A 21356-nucleotide genomic window follows, 5' to 3' on the forward strand; every position below is an offset into this window, starting at 1 on the left:
TTTTGAATTTTCTATAATATTGATCCTAGAAGCATGAAATTAAGCATATAGAGCCTGGAGTAAATGAGAATCTATAAGAGGGGACTTTTTGGTACTTTTTCGTCCTTCGACTGGTACTTTTTGAGTTTTCTATTAAATTGAACCTAGAAACATGAAAATAAGCATGTTGAGCCCGTAGTAAATGAGAATCTATAAAAGCGGACTTTTTGGTACTTTTTCGTTCTTCATAAGGTACTTTTTAAATTTTCTATAATATTGATCCTAGAAGAATGAAATTAAGCATGTAGAGCCTGGAGTAAATGAGAATCTATAAAAGGGGACTTTTTGGTACTTTTTCGTCCTTTGACTGGTACTTTTTGAGTTTTCTATTAAATTGAACCTAGAAACGTGAAAATAAGCATTTAGAGCCCGTAGTAAATGAGAATCTATAAAAGCGGACTTTTTGGTACTTTTTCGTTCTTCAAAAAGTACTTTATGAATTTTCTATAATATTGAAAATAGAAACATGAAAGTATGCATGTAGAGCTTGGATTAAGTGAGAAACTATAAAAGGGGACTTTTTGGTACTTTTTTGTTCTTCAAAAGGTACTTTTTGAATTTTCTATAATATTGAACCTAGAAACATGAAATTAAACATGTAGAGCCTGGATTAAATGAGGACCTATAAAAGGGGACTTTTCGGCACTTTTTCGTTCTTCAAAAGGTACTTTTTGAATTTTCTATAATATTGAACCTAGAAACATGAAATTAAGTACGTAGAGCCCGGAGTAAGTGAGAACATATAAAAGAGGACTTTTTTGAGTTTTCTATTAAATTGAACCTAGAAACATGAAAATAAGCATGTTGAGCCCGTAGTAAATGAGAATCTATAAAAGGGGACTTTTTGGTAATTTTTCGTTCTTCAAAAGGTACTTTTTGTGTTTTTTATAACATGAAATTAACCATGTGGATCCCGGAGTTAATGAGAATCTATAAAAGGGAACCCTTTGGTAATTTTTCGTTCTTCAACTGGTACTTTTTGAATTTTCTATAATATTGAACTTAGGAACATGAAATTAAATAAAAGAGGTCTTTTGGTACTTTTTCGTACTTCATTGGTACTTTTTGAGTTTTCTAAAATATTGAATATATAAACATAAATTTAAATAGGGGACTTTTTGATATTGCAGATATATATACATTTACAATAATATTTATTTTATTCCATTACGATGAGGGTAGCGAAGCACACTGGGTATAGCTAGTGTTATATATAAAAAGTCTACCCTATTTTGTTAACTCCGCAATTTGTGATACATTTTTATACCCTACACTACTTTAGTGGGGAGGGTACATTGGATTTGTGCTGATGTTTGTAACACAAAAATATCCATCCTATATTGGTATAGCTTAAAGCAACGGTTCCCAAAAGGGGGTCCGCGGACCCCTAGTGGTCCTTAGCAAAATTCTAGGGGGTCCGCGAAGACGAACGAAAAAAATCATGAATAAAAAATATTCTCTATATGTTAGAAAATATTAAAAATATCTCCAAATTTTTCATAAATACTAAAATACACAATTTTTATTCAATAATCCCAGATTTGTTGGTGACTCTTTGAATTTTATTGTTTCGGTCGTTTATCAGGATGAAGCTAGGCCCTACAAATTTATTGTTTCACTTTTATAAAGTAAAGTATTACGTGATTTGTAATTTTTAAAAATATATATGTATCGAAATAAATGTTTTTATAGCAGACGGATAATGATTTGCCTTAGAATTAAATACTGATACTGGTATCCCGGAATATGAAGTTAGGTCACATTTCATAATATTTTTTTAAATTGTAAGCAAAAGTGTTAATCTAGTTAATTTTAAATTTAAATATTCCATTCCAACGTGATACACAGATTTTAACTTCATTTTGTCCAATATTATTAAATCAACATCAGAAAATTCATAGCGTTTTGCGTAAATAGTCAAAACCACGCAGTAAAATAATTCGTAGGTATTTTAAAATTCAAATTTAAGATCCAAATTCACAGTACATTCGCAAAGAGTTCAGGTCATATTTTATGTGGGTAACGCATTCCGCAACAATATCGAAGAAGTCTAACTTTCACATATTTTCCCGAAAACTTAGCTTACATACTCAGCTCACTCCTATGCAATCGCAAAAAAAATTTAGAAACATGACTCTTTAAGCACATGTCGGCAATACTTGTTAAAGAAACCTTTTCTCTACCTTGACGAGAAATGAACATGAAAGCTCTCACGATCATAAAATTAAACATCATGTTAGAAGTCATTCTATATTTAAAACCATGAAATTGAAAACATCTCCGAAATACTAAATGTTCTCAATGTACGGGAATATTTTATAGGGTTTATGGACAAGGACTAAGACAATTTTCGGACGAACAATTACACAGTGATACAGCAAAAAATGCAGGGGTTCTCATATACCAATTCCATTTCGTTATAGTCCATAGAGTAGGAATATATTTTTAATTTTTCCCGATCACTTCGTTTAGTTCCTTTTTAAGAGCAAAAGATTTGAAAAAGAGCTATTTTTGAAGTTTTAACTTTAAAAAAATATATGTTTGGTAGTTTGCAACCGATTTTCAAATTGGATATTTTGTTTTAAAGATACAAGTGTTGTCTTTCAACCCAAAAAAATAAATCCAAAATTTATGATTAATGTCTTGGTTATGGCCATTTAAGTAAAAAAACTCACACTTTTTTCACAATTTTTAATTTTCATACTGCTCTACGTTGGCCATGAATTTTAGCTTTTATTACATTTAAAAAAAGGCACATTAAGTTGGGTTTCCAATGATGGTCAATTTATCATAATCGATGAAAAAGGTTATGAGTTGTGCTAAGTTTTATAAAAATATAGCATATTTCTTCCATACAAAAACGTTCATGTTTCTGGTTTTCTTTGTAACAAGTTTAAAAAATGTTTATAAACATTTTTATACAAAAATTAATTTGTATGGAGAAAACCAAAAATTCGAGAAACATGCTATTAGAAAAATTGGCATAAATCATAGATTTTTATGAAATAACAAATTTTAGAAACCTTCCTTTACGTGATTCTTCAGGAAAGTAATAAAAGATGAACTCACTGCCTCATGGTCAAAGTAGAGCATGATGAAAATGAAAATTTTTTAAAAAAGTGTGAGTTTTTTTACTTAAACGACCGTAACTCAGACATTTGACCATAAATTTTGGATTTTTTTTTGGATTAAAAGACACTTGTATCATTAAAAAAAATATCGGATTTGAAAATCGGATGAAAACCACTAAACTTATGATTTTTGAAATTTAAAACTTCAAAAATGGCTCTTTTTCGCATCTTTTGCTCTTAAAAAGTAAGTTAACGAAGTGATAGGGGAAAACTAAAAATATATTCGTACTCTATGGACTATAACGAAATAGAATTGGTGTATGAGAACGCCTGCATTTTATTTTTCTTCACTTTTGTATCACAGTGTTATTTATAACAATAAGATATCAAAATATGTATGGGGGTCCGTGAAATTAAATAAATTCCTCAAGGGGTCCGCGAAGTAAAAAACGGTGGGAACCGCTGGCTTAAAGTATACCAATCGGCTTAGAATAACGGGCTCCCACTACGATGTTGGAACTTTTTGGAATAGAATTTTTATTTCTTTAATGGGGAGAAAAAAGTACCAAAAGGGGTAAAAACGGGAAATTTGATTTTATTCAAACACAGTGATCAAATTTGGATAAAATGTTTAAACTTAGAAACACTAAATACCTAATGGGATGTTATTTGGAACCCTGGTACGAAGTGATATTTTTTGGTACTTTTTCATTCTCCAACTGGTACTTTTTGAGTTTTCTATGATATTGAAATAGAAACATGAAATTAATAATAAAGGGACTTTTCGCTACTTTTTTGAGTTTTCTTCAAAATTAACCCTAGAAACATTAAATTAAGCATGTAGAGCCCGGAGTAAATGAGAATCTATAAAAGGGGACTTTTTCGTACTTTTTCGTCCTTCGACTGGTACTTTTTGAGTTTTCTATAAAATTTAACTTAGAAACATGAAATTAATCATGTAGAGCCTGGAGTAAATTAGAATCTATAAAAGGGGACTTATTGGTACTTTATCGTAATTTGACTGGTACTTTTTTGAGTTTTCTATTAAATTGAACCTAGAAACATGAAAATAAGCATGTAGAGCCCGTAGTAAATGATAATATATAAAAGGGACTTTTTGGTACCTTTTCGTTCTTCAAAAGGTACTTTATAAATTTTCTATAATATTGAACCTAGAAACTTTAAATTATGCATGTAGAGCCCGGATTAAGTGAGAACCTATAAAAGGGGACTTTTTGGTACTTTTTCGTTCTTCAAAAGGTACTTTTTGAATTTTCTATAATATTGAACCTAGAAACATGAACTTAAACATGTAGAGCCCGAATTAAGTGAGCACCTACAAAAGGGGACTTTTTGGTACTTTTTCGTTCTTCAAAAGGTACTTTTTGAATTTTCTATAATATTGATCCTAGAAGCATGAAATTAAGCATATAGAGCCTGGAGTAAATGAGAATCTATAAGAGGGGACTTTTTGGTACTTTTTCGTCCTTCGACTGGTACTTTTTGAGTTTTCTATTAAATTGAACCTAGAAACATGAAAATAAGCACGTTGAGCCCGTAGTAAATGAGAATCTATAAAAGCGGACTTTTTGGTACTTTTTCGTTCTTCATAAGGTACTTTTTAAATTTTCTATAATATTGATCCTAGAAGAATGAAATTAAGCATGTAGAGCCTGGAGTAAATGAGAATCTATAAAAGGGGACTTTTTGGTACTTTTTCGTCCTTTGACTGGTACTTTTTGAGTTTTCTATTAAATTGAACCTAGAAACGTGAAAATAAGCATTTAGAGCCCGTAGTAAATGAGAATCTATAAAAGCGGACTTTTTGGTACTTTTTCGTTCTTCAAAAAGTACTTTATGAATTTTCTATAATATTGAAAATAGAAACATGAAAGTATGCATGTAGAGCTTGGATTAAGTGAGAAACTATAAAAGGGGACTTTTTGGTACTTTTTTGTTCTTCAAAAGGTACTTTTTGAATTTTCTATAATATTGAACCTAGAAACATGAAATTAAACATGTAGAGCCTGGATTAAATGAGGACCTATAAAAGGGGACTTTTCGGCACTTTTTCGTTCTTCAAAAGGTACTTTTTGAATTTTCTATAATATTGAACCTAGAAACATGAAATTAAGTACGTAGAGCCCGGAGTAAGTGAGAACATATAAAAGAGGACTTTTTTGAGTTTTCTATTAAATTGAACCTAGAAACATGAAAATAAGCATGTTGAGCCCGTAGTAAATGAGAATCTATAAAAGGGGACTTTTTGGTAATTTTTCGTTCTTCAAAAGGTACTTTTTGTGTTTTTTATAACATGAAATTAACCATGTGGATCCCGGAGTTAATGAGAATCTATAAAAGGGAACCCTTTGGTAATTTTTCGTTCTTCAACTGGTACTTTTTGAATTTTCTATAATATTGAACTTAGGAACATGAAATTAAATAAAAGAGGTCTTTTGGTACTTTTTCGTACTTCATTGGTACTTTTTGAGTTTTCTAAAATATTGAATATATAAACATAAATTTAAATAGGGGACTTTTTGATATTGCAGATATATATACATTTACAATAATATTTATTTTATTCCATTACGATGAGGGTAGCGAAGCACACTGGGTATAGCTAGTGTTATATATAAAAAGTCTACCCTATTTTGTTAACTCCGCAATTTGTGATACATTTTTATACCCTACACTACTTTAGTGGGGAGGGTACATTGGATTTGTGCTGATGTTTGTAACATACAAAAATATCCATCCTATATTGGTATAGCTTAAAGTATACCAATCGGCTTAGAATCATTTTCTGAGTCAATTAAGCTATGTCAGTCCGGCTGGCTGCCCATGTAAACCTTGTACGCAAGGTACAGGTCGCAATTTTTAAGATAATTAGATGATAGGCTTCGTCCTATTGACGTGTACCAAGTCAATAGGACGAAGCCTATTGAAAATGGCTAGCTCATAATTATGTTAAATATACCTGTATCTCGATAAAAAGCACAAATAAGTTTTATACAAGCCTTGATAACCTTGCCAAATTTCATAAAGATCGGTCCATATTTGCCCCTAGCCCCCATATAAACACTCTTTCAGAAAATTAGTTTTTCCTCCATAAATTTCTTAAATGTATCGGAAACAATGTGGTATTGAAGATAAATACTTTATTATGGAAAATAAATCACACTTAATACTCATAACTAGTGTACCACGTCCGACTATACTTTCCTACTTGTTATTTGCTGATGATATTTTTTTTGTTATTTAAATTCTCTTTGGATTTTGAAGATGTTTTGGTGAATAAAATTAACTTTAGCTTTGAACGGGTCCTTGGTTTAGGTAAGAAGGATAGACACTCAAACAAGTTTAAGTGGTTCTCGTGGGTCCGTCTGATTTCGTTCCCGTTGTGATGCCCTATTGGTCATAGGAGTCTTTTCCTACAAAAACTACTCACTACTTCCAGCTTCTGCAGTAGTCACTGTACGGGAGACCCATTCTTCTGTCGAGGCTGTCAATAACACCGTGTCCCGTTATTACCGATAACGGGACACATTAAGAGATACCCGGCATTCTTCGGTTAACCTAGATGTCGAAAAGACACCCTCTAGGTTTCTGATTGCAGCTTTGCTGTCCGTATATACACGTATATCCCCATATATTGCTAATCGTGGTACAGCTCAGTCTTGAGACATTGACTCCGCCCATCGTAGCACTGATGACCATATTACTCAGGAGCTTTTTTGCTGGGTTGATTGGTCGACCCCCAATTCCTTCAAGCGCCGCAAGAATGGCGTCGGGTTCAACATTATTGAAGGCCCCCTAAATGTCTAAGAAGGCTACAAGAAGATACTTTTTATGTGCTACTGAGCTTTCAATATGGCCAACTAGCGAGTGAAGAACTGTTTCAACAGATTTGCCCTTGGTGTAGCCATGCTGCGAATTAGAGATTAACTCTGATGGGATAGTTAATCTGAGATGTACCTCAATGACCCGTTGTAGAGTCTTGAGAAGACGCAAGACTAATTGCCTGTAGTCCTTTGGCCTTTCCCCCTTTGGGAATAAGGACCACATTGCATTTCATCCACATAAAATCCCAACTCCAATTTAGCGGAATTTAAATAATATATTCTTTATTTGTGATCTGATCCATTAGAGATATCTCTATCGAATTTGTGTACTTTGGGATATCCTTTTTTCATAGTATGTTGTATTGGTCAACCTGATTTGTAAACATATTATAATTACATAGTTGTAATATGTTTATAAATATGTTTTCTTTTGGTATTTATAATTTTATTGAAAACGAGAATATATTCTAGACTATGTAAGATATTTTTATGTAATTTTTGATTTACAGCCTACAGTCATAGCATATATATTTTTTAATGAAAAGCAATACAAGATTTAAATAAATATATTAATAATAATCATAGTTGCTATTCCTTAGAATAGATATTTTTCATTCAACCATTTATAGTTATGATTTATACCAATTTAGTTGGAGTAGCTACCTTTTATTGAATAAACTGTTTAAATTTTACATACATTTGTATACATTTTCTTTACAAATATATTTCTTTAAAAGTTTAAAAATGCGAAGATATTAAATGACATAATACTTTCTTTATGTTATACTGACAAAATATACATTATTTGGTATCATGTGAAAGATTTTCTTAAGTTGAACGGAGTACAAAACTTGTAGAATTGAGTTGCATTTTTTATTTTAATTAAATACCTTAAAATTTTTTTTCATAACTTTTAAGGGCGGACGGAATTATTCCTGGGATCTTCAGAAAAACGAAAAGCTCGTTATTTCTTTTCTGCTAGCTACATATTTATAATGCATACTTAAGGACATTATACATACATGTTTACAAATCAGGTTGACCAATACAACATACTATGAAAAAAGGATATCCCAAAGTACACAAATTCGATAGAGATATCTCTAATGGATCAGATCACAAATAAAGAATATATTATTTAAATTCCGCTAAATTGGAGTTGGGATTTTTTCATTTTTAAATTGGGAAGTTATTTCATAATGAAATAATTTCTTGGAGAGCTATTTTAATTTTCATTTAAGGTGGAAGTACATAACACGCGTTCTAAGCGGCAACGCGTTATAGCTTCTGTGGAAAAAGTTGAAACAGTGTATTTTAATTAAATAAGTTATACAGCAACTTTCAACTTTTGAAGCGTCTGTTGCTTATCAGGGTTGTATTTTATTTTGTGTAGAATAAGAATAAAGTAAAATGAAATAAATATCACCAATAAGAAAGAAATATATTAAAAAAAAAATAAACAAAAACTTAAAATTTTTTGTTTCAAATTTGAAATGTGAAGATTTATACACATTAAAAAAATAACGAATTATATTATAAAAAGTAGGTCGCGCTTACTTTCGAGTTTAATACATTTCAGTTTAATCGCTTAATAAAGATTTCCAAAATAGAAGGCCTATGGCCGGGCGCAAGGACTTTCTTCTCTATGGTATGTCCAACAACGGCTTCGCTTAATAAATATTTCCTGTGACCGGACGCAAAGTTTTGCCACTCTATAATATGTCCAACACCGGCTTCGCTTAGTAAAGATTTCCCAAATAGCCGGCCTAACGCCGAACGCTCTTGATACACGGAGAGTGTATTCTTAGCGAAGTCGGTGTGCAATATACCTCAGAGGAGAAAACCCTTGCGCCCGGCCAAAGGCCGGTTATCAAACATATATTTTTTTTATTTCGTGTGATAAAAGTAATATTTATTTCATATTTGAATTTTGAGGAATTATTTCATAATGAAATAACTCCCCATTTTAAATGTGAAACAATGCCTCAAAAAGCGAATTAAATCCCCAAATTTCGTTGTTTTTGCTTTCTGAAGAAAATGTTTAACAAGTTATTTCATTTTTGTTTTGAGGAGTTATTTCGTAGGGAGTTATTTCGGAGTTATTTCATGACGCCTTTCTTGAAAGCTCGCTCTAATAACCGGAGACTCGTATTGAATTATCCCTATAAGAACATTTCAATTTATTCAAAATTTAATAGCTTGAGAATTTCAGAACAATTAAAATTAAATTTATTTCTATAATTATAGAAAATAATAGAATCTCGAGCAATTTGACACACAAATATTACTTACATTTAAATAATCGGGTTGATTTTCAATAATATCTGGCACAATATATCTGGCTGGTACTGTTTGTTTTGTAGAAAAGGGCCCATAGCTTGCTCTTATAGACACAGCTTGTGTTGTTTGTACGACGGTAAACCGATCCACAGATAACACTGAATCATAAGCAGTTCGTGATTTCAGTGGAGGTAGTAGCGAAGAATGTGTTGTTGATATATCAGGCGTTACTGGAGCCTGTCGCGAGTGTTTTAGAAAAAATCCACTATCAGCTGATTCGAAATGAACTTCTACGCAATTGTATAAATCTAAAAATATAAACATTTTTAATTATTTAGTATTAGCACTTATGAATGTTTAATTTTCAAAATTGGAATAAGTGATTATATATATGAATGTATGTTCCCGCTCTCGTCAGTTTTGCAGAAATAATAATTTCATATTTTTGAATAAAACGAATAATTTGAATTATAATAAACATATAACATTGTAATTTTAAACACTTACATCTATTAATTAAGTTTTCAAATAAACCAAGTTTTTAGTATTTAAATATGTACATTAAAACTCTCAGCGATTTAACTAATACACAGTAAATTGGATATTTCGAAGCAAAATTTTTATTTAGCTGTTTACATACCATTTTTTAGATTTTCTAAAAAAATATGAAAAAATATTTAAAAACGTAATATTTGAATTACGTAATGAAGGTTAATGATTTACATATTATTCAATGGATCTTCGAAGGAACTATTGTTTGTAAAAAACCGACCTTTCGAAAAAACGGGGTTTCGGTTAAACAAAATTTACTTAACGTCATTTTGCGGAAGTCCCCAATGCCCTCCTTGTGTCTAGTAATCTTGGATGTCGTCTATCAGAAGAAAAAATAACCAAGTGATTAGACCCACTTCCCTAAGCTACATGTACGATTTTGGGGATACCCACTATGGCATATGTGGGTTCTAAAGCGTATGAAATATGAGTTTAATATTTCAATATTACACATTTTTTTCCACCGGTGTGCACCATAGCAATTTTGTGAGAAATTTATGAATAAAACTTTTGAAATGTGTGTGTTTGTATTTTTATTTTTAATCTATGGACTGATAACCAATTAACCGTTTTTTCACAGTATCTTCTATAAGTTTGAAAATTTTTAATGGGCGAGGTGCCACGCCCATATTAAAAATAAGTATTAAAAGTCGTATATATAAGAATCCTCAAATTTTGCACGGAAAATTCTGACATCCATATACACATTTTGGATAAAATTGGCGAACTAGCAATAGTGGGCTTGGTACCTCACATATGAATTAAAAAATAAAATTCTTATATCTGAAAAACTTTATAAGCTAGAGCCACCAAATTTTGTACGATTAACTTTAATTTTAATATTAATGTTTACAACAAAAATGGACGTACTAGGAATATATAACTCTACAATCCTTAAATTTTGCATGATGAACATTGATATCTATATTTATATTTAGGAGTAGATATTAGGGTGATCGGCTCGGTTTTTTAACCGGTTGTAAAACCGTGTTTTTCCGTTTTACTACTGTCGGCTTTTTCTAAATATTGATTTCTCGAATATCGAATAACCCGGTATTTTTACTTAAAAACCCGGTTTCGAATACTTTTATTTTTGCTTTGCATTCAACGGAAACTTAAAATAATTTTGAAGTAAATAATAATACATAAAGTTTGACAAATGTTGAGCCTAGGGGCATTTGAAAAATAACAATCGTTTTTTCATTTGTCAACTATTCAAAAAACCGTTTTTGGATAATGTCGAATAATCGATCACCCTAGATCACCTAGGCAGCACTTCCTCAAAATAAATGACATTGAAATATCAATTTCACACTAATGAAGACCTTATCACTATTTTGTTGTGCACTTCATATCCACATATGTCCAATATTCAACAAAAATGGGAAAGTACTTCTATTGAATTAGACGAAGAAGCTAAACAACTTCTAGAAAATGAAAATTTTCTAGAAGTATTAAGAAGAAATATTAACTAAAATTGTTTGATTGATTGTAATTTTTAAGTACACTGAGCTTGTATATAAATGAAAATTAGTTTTTAATTAATTAGAAATGTCTGTTATATTATTTATTTTATAAATTTGCAATAAGGATTGATATTACATAACTATTAAGAAAATTTACTGTATTTTTACATCACATCCTTTAGGATAATTGCACGTTATTTTTTTATTTATGTATTTTACATAAATTGAGGCAAATTATTGTATAAATTTGTTAATTTTCAAATAAATTTTTGTTTACATATTTCAAGGAGTGACCACTAGAAAATTGTATGAATATTTAAAACTTAAAATGAAATTGGTCACTCTACACCCAAATATTCGTCGTTCGTCGCGTATGAAATAGAAATAAACCTATTGCACAGTTCGTTACGTACGACGAATTCCATGTTCTTTATCTGACGACGAAAAATCGTTCCGAAAAATTCGTCATTCGTCCCAATTGTGCTTATAGCATTATACTAAAATTCAACTAAAAACGGAAATGTTAAATTAAACCCACCGTAAAATTTTTTCCAGTATATCGATTTTTAAGTTTTTGGCAACAATTGAAGACCAAATTCTCACCTACCAAACAAAAAAAGGGATTTAAAAATTCCTATTCAATCAAAAGTTATAGAATTTTGACCGCCATCTAGTAAAATGGTTCATTGTGCCGCCGCTTCAAAACTCCATTTTCTGCTTTTTTTAAACTTTGTTAAACAAATTTAAAAAATTTTTAAATCTCACCCGGGGATTTATGGTGAATAGATTAGGGAATGAAATAGTGAAAAAATACCTCTTATAATTTAGCTGACCTGTGATTTGAATTCTGGGAATTTCGCGAAAAACTATAAAAAATCCATATACAAATAATGTAAATAAGAGTTAAAAAACACCTTCTTATGTGTTCTTTGATCTACGTTTTTGTTATGGCAGTGAAACAAAACAATATATAAAAATTAATGTGTGTTTATTTGTTTGTGGGTTTGTTTGAAGTCTATAGGCTGCTAAACGGCTGGACCGATTTTCTTGAAATTTTCACAGTGTCTTCCTGTATGTCTGGAAGAAACTATAGGCTACCTTTTATTTCAAAATGTCAAGTGGCAGTATTAAAAGCCGCATATCTCAGAAACTGCAACAATTACAGTCCTCAAATTTTGCATGGACAACTTTGACATCCATATGAACACATGTTGGCAAAATGAACAGCCTAGCTACAGTGGGCGTGGCACCTCCCATATAAACAAATCTTAAATTAGTATATCTGTAAAAGTATAACAGCTACAGTCCTCAATTTTTTTCGGAGCCACTTTAGTATGGACACGAATATTTAGGACAAAAAACTGGCGGACTAATGGCACCCCCCATAGAAATTATATACTAAAATTCATTTACCTGTGAAACTATTGTAGTTAAAATCTTAAAATTTTGCATTAATACCTAAGTCCATAACAATAGTTGTTGAGAAAATTGGCGGAACGGCTATAGTGGGCGTGGTACTCTCCATAAGATTAAATGTTAAATTCGTATATCTGTAAATATATAACAGCTAGAGTCCTCAAATTTTGTCGGAACCACTTTAGTGTCAATGTTATTATTTAAGTAAAAAAGGGGAGGGCTAGCAGTAAGGGCGTGGCACCTCCCATATAAATTGAATACAAATTTCATTTCATTTATTTTCCAAAACTTTCAATTTACATGTTTTCTTAAAACTAATAATCATATTACATATATTCCGACATACTAAGTGTCCTCCATGGACTTTCAAACTTAAAACTACTTACAAATTTATAGCTATTACTAAATAATTATAATTCTAAATTAATTTTACATTCAATGTGTTCAATCCTGTATATAATCCCTCAAAAAATGGGAAAAAAGGGACGCTCTCATTTTTACTTAAAACTAAAAAACAAAACTTAATACCTAATAAAGAAACATGAAAAATTATTTACAAAAGTTATAGTATAGAAATTATCCGCAAAGAATGAAATATATACAAAAAATTTGGCCTATGGCCTATTGCGCCGTGTTATACACCACATTGCATACATCCAACGTCTCTATCCTCCTATGATAAAATAAGAGGTTTGTACCCTCATAAAGAAGCCCAGCCTCATCCAACGCGAGAAGGTTAATTGGTGACTTTCGAAACACCCCTGAACAAGACTGTTCTCTAAGGAACGAGCCTTCTCCAGAAATCTAATACCAGTGCCCATCATAAAAGCATCGATCCTCTGAAAGTCGATCGCCCTATAGATCGATCTACATGAAGGACGCCGGTATATGCCATCTGGCCCCAGTTTGCGCCGTAAGCCCAAACAAGATACCAATATCCTTCTCTCCCATACCCTAAGCCTCTCCATCTGAGCAGAAGAAATTCTGGACCAGACTGGAAAGGCGTAGGACATGAGAGGGCGAATTATCTGGCGATAGAGTAACAGACCTATCCTATAGTATCAAATATTCGACTTCGATTATGATCATTAATCGATTATTACTGTAAAAAAATCGATAATTTTGTGATCGATTCTACACTACCAATTTTATACCGAAATCGATTTTTTGCGTCGATTAATAGGAACTTTTGCCCTGCAAAATAAAAAGCATACTTTTTCACTAAAAGAGACGATGGAAATCAATCAATTAAACGGTTTTTTAACTGTCTCAGTTAAAACAAGTTAGAGTGCTATATTCGGCTGAGCCGAATCTTAAATACCCTCCACCAGCTACTTTTATATTAATACTTTTCTAATTGATCAAATATTTGTAGAAATAAGTTTTCTCATGTCTTGAATAGAAGAAATCCCAAGATTTAAACAGCTTAAATCTATTACAATTCCCAGATTTATTGAACATTACAAACGCCATTTTCTTTATATTTTTATAGCGCTTAGCGATATTTAGTAATTTGCATGTATGCATGTGTGTGAAAGATTTAAGGATTTTCAAAATACATATATATAATTTTGTTCTACACAAATTGATAATGCAACTAGTTAAATACGGTTAAAGCGCTTTTAGGGGTAGGACCCACTATGGGAAATATGGCCAATTATAGACCGATCGCAAAAAATTCTTTAAGCTAAATTTCTGTTCATAAAAGCTATATTTCAGTCAAATTTTGTATCTATATCGTAATTTAGTAATAAGGCAGGCATGGGGGGTAATGATTACACAAAGTAATTCACTACATGGTCAATTACAATTAATGTGTAATTGAGAAATAACCAATTACAATTATTTGTAATTGGTTATTTCTCAATTACAAGTTTTTCCAATTACAATTACTTGTAATGTGTAATTGAGCAATAACCAATTACAATTACTTGTAATTATAATTGAAGTTTTGCCGATTACAATTACTTGTAATTGCAATTGAAGTTTCCAATTAAAATTACTTGTTATTGTAATTTAGGTATTACTAATTACAAAATTACAAGTAATTGTAATTGGTGAATCTTCAATTACAATTACTTCAATTGTAATTGAAAATGTAGTCATTATCCCCGATGCCTGTAATAAGTAATGTGTGTTTAAGTGATTTTCTGAAGGGAACCTTGTATGGGACCGACCGCACCCATGTTATGAACCGATCGTGAAAAAATCTTGAAATAGAATTTTTGTATACAAAACTAATATTTGTGCCAAATTTTGTATCAATAGCTTTATTTGGTAATGAGTAATGTGCGTTTAAGAGATTTTCGTAAAAGGACCTTGTATGTTAGCTATGACCAATTACGTATATAAAGACAAAATTTCAAAATTCTGTATCTATATCATTATTTGGTAATGAATATTGTGCATTTAAGTGATTTTCTGGAGGGTACCTAGTAAAACAATTTTGTAGTTCAATTTATGTATATAAGACCAATATTTTTCCTAAATGTATGGATATCAATATATAATATATTTCTGTGCATATGAGTAATACTAGTACCAAAGTTTATATGGATATCATAATTTAGTAATGAGTTATGCGCGTTTAAGTGATTTTCGAGAGGGGACCTTGTATGGGAGCTATGACCAATTATGGACCGATCAGAAAAACCTTTCACAGTAATATTTCTTTGCATATGGGCAGTACTTATACCAAATTTTATATGGATATATTAATTTAGTAATGAGTTATGCGCTTTTAAGTGAGCTATGACCAATTATAGACCGATGAAAAAAAAATTCACAGTAATATTTCCGTATATGAGAGCAATACTTGTACCAAATTTTATATGGATATCTTAATTTGGTAATGAATTATTTGCGTTTAAGTTATTTTCGGGAGGGGACCTTGTATGGGAGCTATTTCCAATTATGGACCCATCCAGAAAATTTTTTCTCTGAATGAATTCTATTGATATAAGATTTCAATTTGTAAAATTTTGTAAAGATTTCGACATTGTGAAGGAAGTTATTAACAAAAAACCCATTTTACGGGAATATGTACTTTTGTATGGGAAGTATATGAAATTGTGGACCGATTCTGGGAATTTTCAGCAGAAATCAAACTCTTGTGTAGAAACGAATGTGTGGTGGAGAAAATTACGTCAGAATGTGTAAAAAATGCTTATTTTTTCGAGGTTGTTTCAAATTTTGATTCATAACTTTTCCCGGTGTGAACCGATTTTGCTCATTTTCAATACCAAACTGCCTAGGACAATAATAAATATTTTGGGTGAATTTCGTTAATTTTTGTTGCTTCGTGTTAACGAGAGAATGTTTTTTAAAGACAGGCAGACGGACAGACGGACACAGCTAAATCGCCTCAAAAACTAAACAATGTTAAAACTACTTATTTTTGTTATAAAAATGTATCTTTCTTCCATGTATTTTATCTTAACAGACATTGTGTATTGTGATGCGAACGTATTTGTATATGTTATCAAATCAAGTGTAATTCATAAATCGAACTTGAACAACAGTTATGTGTTTTTAGACTGTTTTATTTTGAAATTTCGCAAACTAAATCTTAAGTTATATGTTTCGTACGAATCTAAGCCCTTATGCTACAAGAGTGTTTTAAACATATTCCAAATTTATTCGCCATTTCTGACCTACAATTAAATATTTAATAAAAGCTGCACAATACCGATTTTGTTTCAAGCATTTTGGAGCAAAATATTTTTAAATTTGAATAATTTATTACACATAACTGATTATGTTCGTAAAACTTGTACTTTATATGAGCAAATACCATTATAGTTTCTGAACAAATAAAGATATCTACACAGGATTTGGTTGGTGGATGTATGACCAAAAGTGAAATAAACTATTTTTCGAAAATATTTTTGTCGGAGCAACGACGATTATCTCCAACAAATTTCATGGAAAAAGTTTTCAAAAAAAATGTTAATAAAAAAACTACCTTTTTTGCTCAGAAGAAAACTTGTACAATTTCTTTTAAGGGCTTTATAAAGGGAAATGGCTTTGGAAAAAATACAACAAAAACATCCATTTAAAAAAAATAGCGGAAAATGAAGTGCCAAATATTAAAAAAACCTATTCTTGATTTTTTTTTTGATAGATATCCCACTTGCATAATATTAAATGTCCATAAAGCCCTTAAAGAAAATTGTGTAAGCATTCTTCTGAGCAAAAAAAAATATTTAAAAAAGTTTAAAAAATATTGAAAAAATATTTATTCTTGAATAAAAAACAAATAGGTGAAAAGTTACCCTGTATGACCAAATTGACTTTGACCCCCTCTAAGTCCGGCAGTTCATTACCGATAGAGCTGAAAATTGTCTGGCCTACTATCCAATATTTTCAACCGCAATGTAAATTTCATCCAAATCGGAAGATATCGATTTTAAAAGTTAGATCACTTGACACGAAATTAAATGGGAATTTACATCGTGACGAACGTGACGGTTGTACGTTTTAAAGAGATAAAAAATATATATATACATATTTTTTAAAAATTCTGGTATAGCTCGAAAGAAGAAATTGAAAGATGTGACAGAAATAGAAGTTGTTTTTTTCTTTTTTGACAAAAATGTTAAAATCTGCGAGTTTCACCTTTTTTATTGTAATTTGGAGTATTTATCACGAAATGAAAAACTAGAGACTCAGTTTTTCCCCATTAAATTCATAGTTTCAGACTTATACCATTAGGTTCGTGTCTAATTTTTAATGTTGGACGGTGTAATACAAGTTGAAATTTTATTTTTGATGACTTTTAGTTTTTGAGCCACGATGGACTTTTCGGTGGAAATTCCCATATATATTTTCGATACAATATAACTATTCAATATGAGTTATCATTATAAGGCCGCATCCAATGGTGAAAAATCAAAATAACGGTCTGCTTATTATTGTCATATTCCAAAAAAATATGGCACCTAGGTTAGTACTATTGAATAGTAGGCCTGACACAAATTTTCAGCGCTATCGGTCCAGAACTGCCGGACTTAGAAGGGGGTCAAAGTTGGACATTTTGGTCATACAGGGTTTTATTAAAATGCGTGTAACTTTTCATCTATTGGTCCCAGCAAAAATTGTCCAAAGGAGTTTTGTTCAGCTCCAACAAGTTTCCCAAGATTTTATATGAAACTAGCTATACCCAGTGTGCTTCGCTACCCTCATCGTAATGGAATAAAATAAATATCATTATTATCTGCAATATCAAAAATTCCCCTTTTAGAGAACTCTTTAAGTTTGATTTTATGATTCTAGTCTCAATATTACAGAAAATTAAAAAAAAAAAAAACAGTTGAAGAACGAAAAAGTAGCAGACAGTGCCTTTTTATATATTTTCATTAAATCAGGATGACGCATGTTTAATTTTCAACCAGAAACCAAAAAAATCGCATAAAGATTTTTATACAATCAGGAAGCTACATGTCCAATTTTATGTTTTTAGGTTCAATATTATAGAAAATTCGAAAAGTATTAGTAAAAGAACAAAAAAGTACCAGAGTATCCTTTTTCAATTTTCGTTCAATTGAGATACTGCGTGTTTAATTTTATGTTTATATATTCAATATTTTAGAAAGCTCTAAAAGTACCAAAAAACCTATTTTATTTAATTTCATGTCCCTAAGTTCAATATTATAGAAAATTCAAAAAGTACCAGAAAATATTCCAGTTTAAATTTTCATTCACTCAAGTCCCTGATTGCTTTTATAGATTCTAATTAACTCCGGGCTCTACATGCTTAATTTCATGTTTCTAGGATCAATATTATAAAAAACACAAAATTATAATTTTGAAAAACGAAAAAGTACCAAAAAGTGTCCTTTTATAGGTACTCACTTAATCCAGGCTCTAAACGCTTAATTTCATGTTTCTAGGTTCAATATTAGAGAAAATTCAAAATGTACCTTTTAAAGAACGAAAAAGTACCAAAAAGTCCCCTTTTATAGGTCCCCACTTAATCCGGGCTCTACATGCTTAATTTCACGTTTCTAGGTTCAATATTATACAAAAATCCAAAAAGTACCTTTTGAAGAACGAAAAAGTTCCAAAAAGTCCCCTTTTATATGTTCTCACTTAATCCAGGCTCTACATACTTAATTTCATGTTTCTAGGTTTAATATTACAAAAAAATCAAAAAGTACCTTTTGATGAACGAAAAGTCCCCTTTTATAGATTCTCATTTACTCCGGGCTCTACATGCTTAATTTCATGTTTCTAGGTTAAATTTTATAGAAAACTCAAAAAGTACCAGTCGAAGGACGAAAAAGTACCAAAAAGTCCCCTTTTATAGATTCTCATTTACTCCGGGCTCTACATGCTTAATTTCATGTTTCTAGGTTAAATTTTATAGATAACTCAAAAAGTACCTTTTGTAGAACGAAACAGTACCAAAAAGTCTCCTTTTATAGATTCCCATTTACTCCGGGCTCTACATGCTTAATTTCATGTTTCTAGGTTTAATATTGTACAAAAATCCAAAAAGTACCTTTTGAAGAACGAAAAAGTACCAAAAGTCCCCTTTTATGGGTTCTCACTTAATCCATCCTCTACATACTTAATTTCATGTTTCTAGGTTCAATATTATAGGAAATTCAAAAAGTACCTTTTGAAGAACGAAAAAGTACCAAAAAGTGCCATTTTATAGATTCTCATTTATTCCGGGCTCTACATGCTTAATTTCATTTTTCTATGTTAAATTTTATAGAAAACTCAAAAAGTACCTTTTGTAGAACGAAAAAGTACCAAAAAGTCCGGTTTTATAGATTCTCATTTACTACGGGCTCTACATGCTTAATTTCATTTTTCTAGGTTAAATTTTATAGAAAACTCAAAAAGTACCTTTTGTAGAACGAAAAAGTACCAAAAAGTCCGCTTTTATAGATTCTCATTTACTCCGGGCTCTACATGCTTAATTTCATGTTTCTAGGTTAAATTTTATAGAAAACTCAAAAAGTACCAGTCGAAGGACGAAAAAGTACCAAAAAGTCCCCTTTTATAGATTCTCATTTACTCCGGGCTCTACATGCTTAATTTCACGTTTCTAGGTTCCATATTATACAAAAATCCAAAAAGTACCTTTTGAAGAACGAAAAAGTACCAAAAGGTCCCCTTTTATATGCTCTCACTTAATCCAGGCTCTACATAGTTAATTTCATGTTTCTAGGTTCAATATTATAGAAAATTCAAAAAGTACCTTTTGAAGAACGAAACAGTACCAAAAAGTCCCCTTTTATAGATTCTCATTTACTCCGGGCTCTACATGCTTAATTTCACGTTTCTAGGTTCCATATTATACAAAAATCCAAAAAGTACCTTTTGAAGAACGAAAAAGTACCAAAAGTCCCCTTTTATAGGTTCTCACTTAATCCATCCTCTACATACTTAATTTCATTTTTCTAGGTTAAATCTTATAGAAAACTCAAAAAGTACCTTTTGTAGAACGAAAAAGTACCAAAAAGTCCGCTTTTATAGATTCTCATTTACTACGGGCTCTACATGCTTAATTTCATGTTTCTAGGTTCAATATTATAGAAAATTCAAAAAGTACCAGTCGAAGTACGAAAAAGTACCAAAAAGTCCCCTTTTATAGATTCTCACTTACTCCGGGCTCTACATGCTTAATTTCATGCTTCTAGGTTTAATTTTAAAGAAAACTCAAAAAAATACCTGTATAGAACGAAAAAGTACCGAAAAGTCCCTTTATTATTAATTTCATGTTTCGATTTCAATATCAAAGAAAACTCAAAAAGTACCAGATGGAGAATGAAAAAGTACCAAAAAATATCACTTGGTACCGGGGTTCCAAATAACACCTTATTAGCATATTTAGTATTTTTAAATCTAAAAATTTTATCTAAACTGGATCATTGTGTTTGAATAAAATCAAATTTCCCGTTTTTACCCCTTTTGGTACTTTTTTTCTACCCATTAACGAAATAAAAATTCTATTCCAAAATGTTGCAACATCGTAGTGGGAGCCCGTTATTATGTATTTATATGTACTAGAGTTCGCCCCAAGGCCGAAATTCGACCGGAACCATTGAAGTAAAGATTGCATACTTATACTGCAAAATAAAACCCTACTTTTATAGTCCAAATGTCTGAAAAGATTTATTTCAATTGCTATTATCAAAGCGTATAACTTGCTTTGATCAACGTATTTTTTTAGAAAATGTGATAAAAGTTGGTTCTAAAATTATTTATGCAACATATTTTTCAAAAATATTTGAATTTTTAAAAACAAAAACAACGAACATTTCTCCTTTCGATTTATTATCCCCTACATAAATGTTCATAAAATCTATGCAAAACTTACAATATGATATTTTCCTATGTTTAACAATCTGCCAATTCCTCCAGCAATCATCCATGCCCCTTGTCGTAACAATGTCGAACTTGCCCAGCACTATTCCTTTGTAACCTGTAATTATATTCAACCTATATCTCTATATCCCAGCCAAAAAAAAAGACCTACAGAAGTGATGATTTTAACACATTTTATTTATAGGCGGAATGTCTCTTTTATTTGATTCCAAATTCGTTACTCCTGAAGTCAGAAACCCGAATTGAATTCGAAAAATTATGGAATTATCCAAATTTGTTTTTAGTTTTCTTTAGCTGACAGATAACAAAAACAAAAATAGATTAAAATTCTCAAGAGCGCACAGAAT

The 21356-nt window shown here is 30.9% G+C and overlaps 1 protein-coding gene across 1 annotated transcript in view; it reads right to left on the reverse strand.

Annotated features, from left to right (window-relative positions):
* The window catches only part of LOC119599711 (transmembrane protein 132E), a 96310-nt gene that overhangs the window by 52582 nt on the left and 22372 nt on the right, over window positions 1-21356 (reverse strand). The window contains exon 2 of the mRNA XM_037949607.1: window positions 9248-9543. Coding sequence (XP_037805535.1) covers window positions 9248-9543 — 296 coding nt within the window. The remainder of the gene's footprint in view (window positions 1-9247; window positions 9544-21356) is intronic.

Source organism: Lucilia sericata, unplaced genomic scaffold (assembly GCF_015586225.1).
Source record: "Lucilia sericata isolate MDLA Ls3-8-SP2 unplaced genomic scaffold, ASM1558622v1 Contig000085F_arrow, whole genome shotgun sequence".
NCBI classification, from domain to species: Eukaryota; Metazoa; Arthropoda; class Insecta; order Diptera; family Calliphoridae; genus Lucilia; species Lucilia sericata.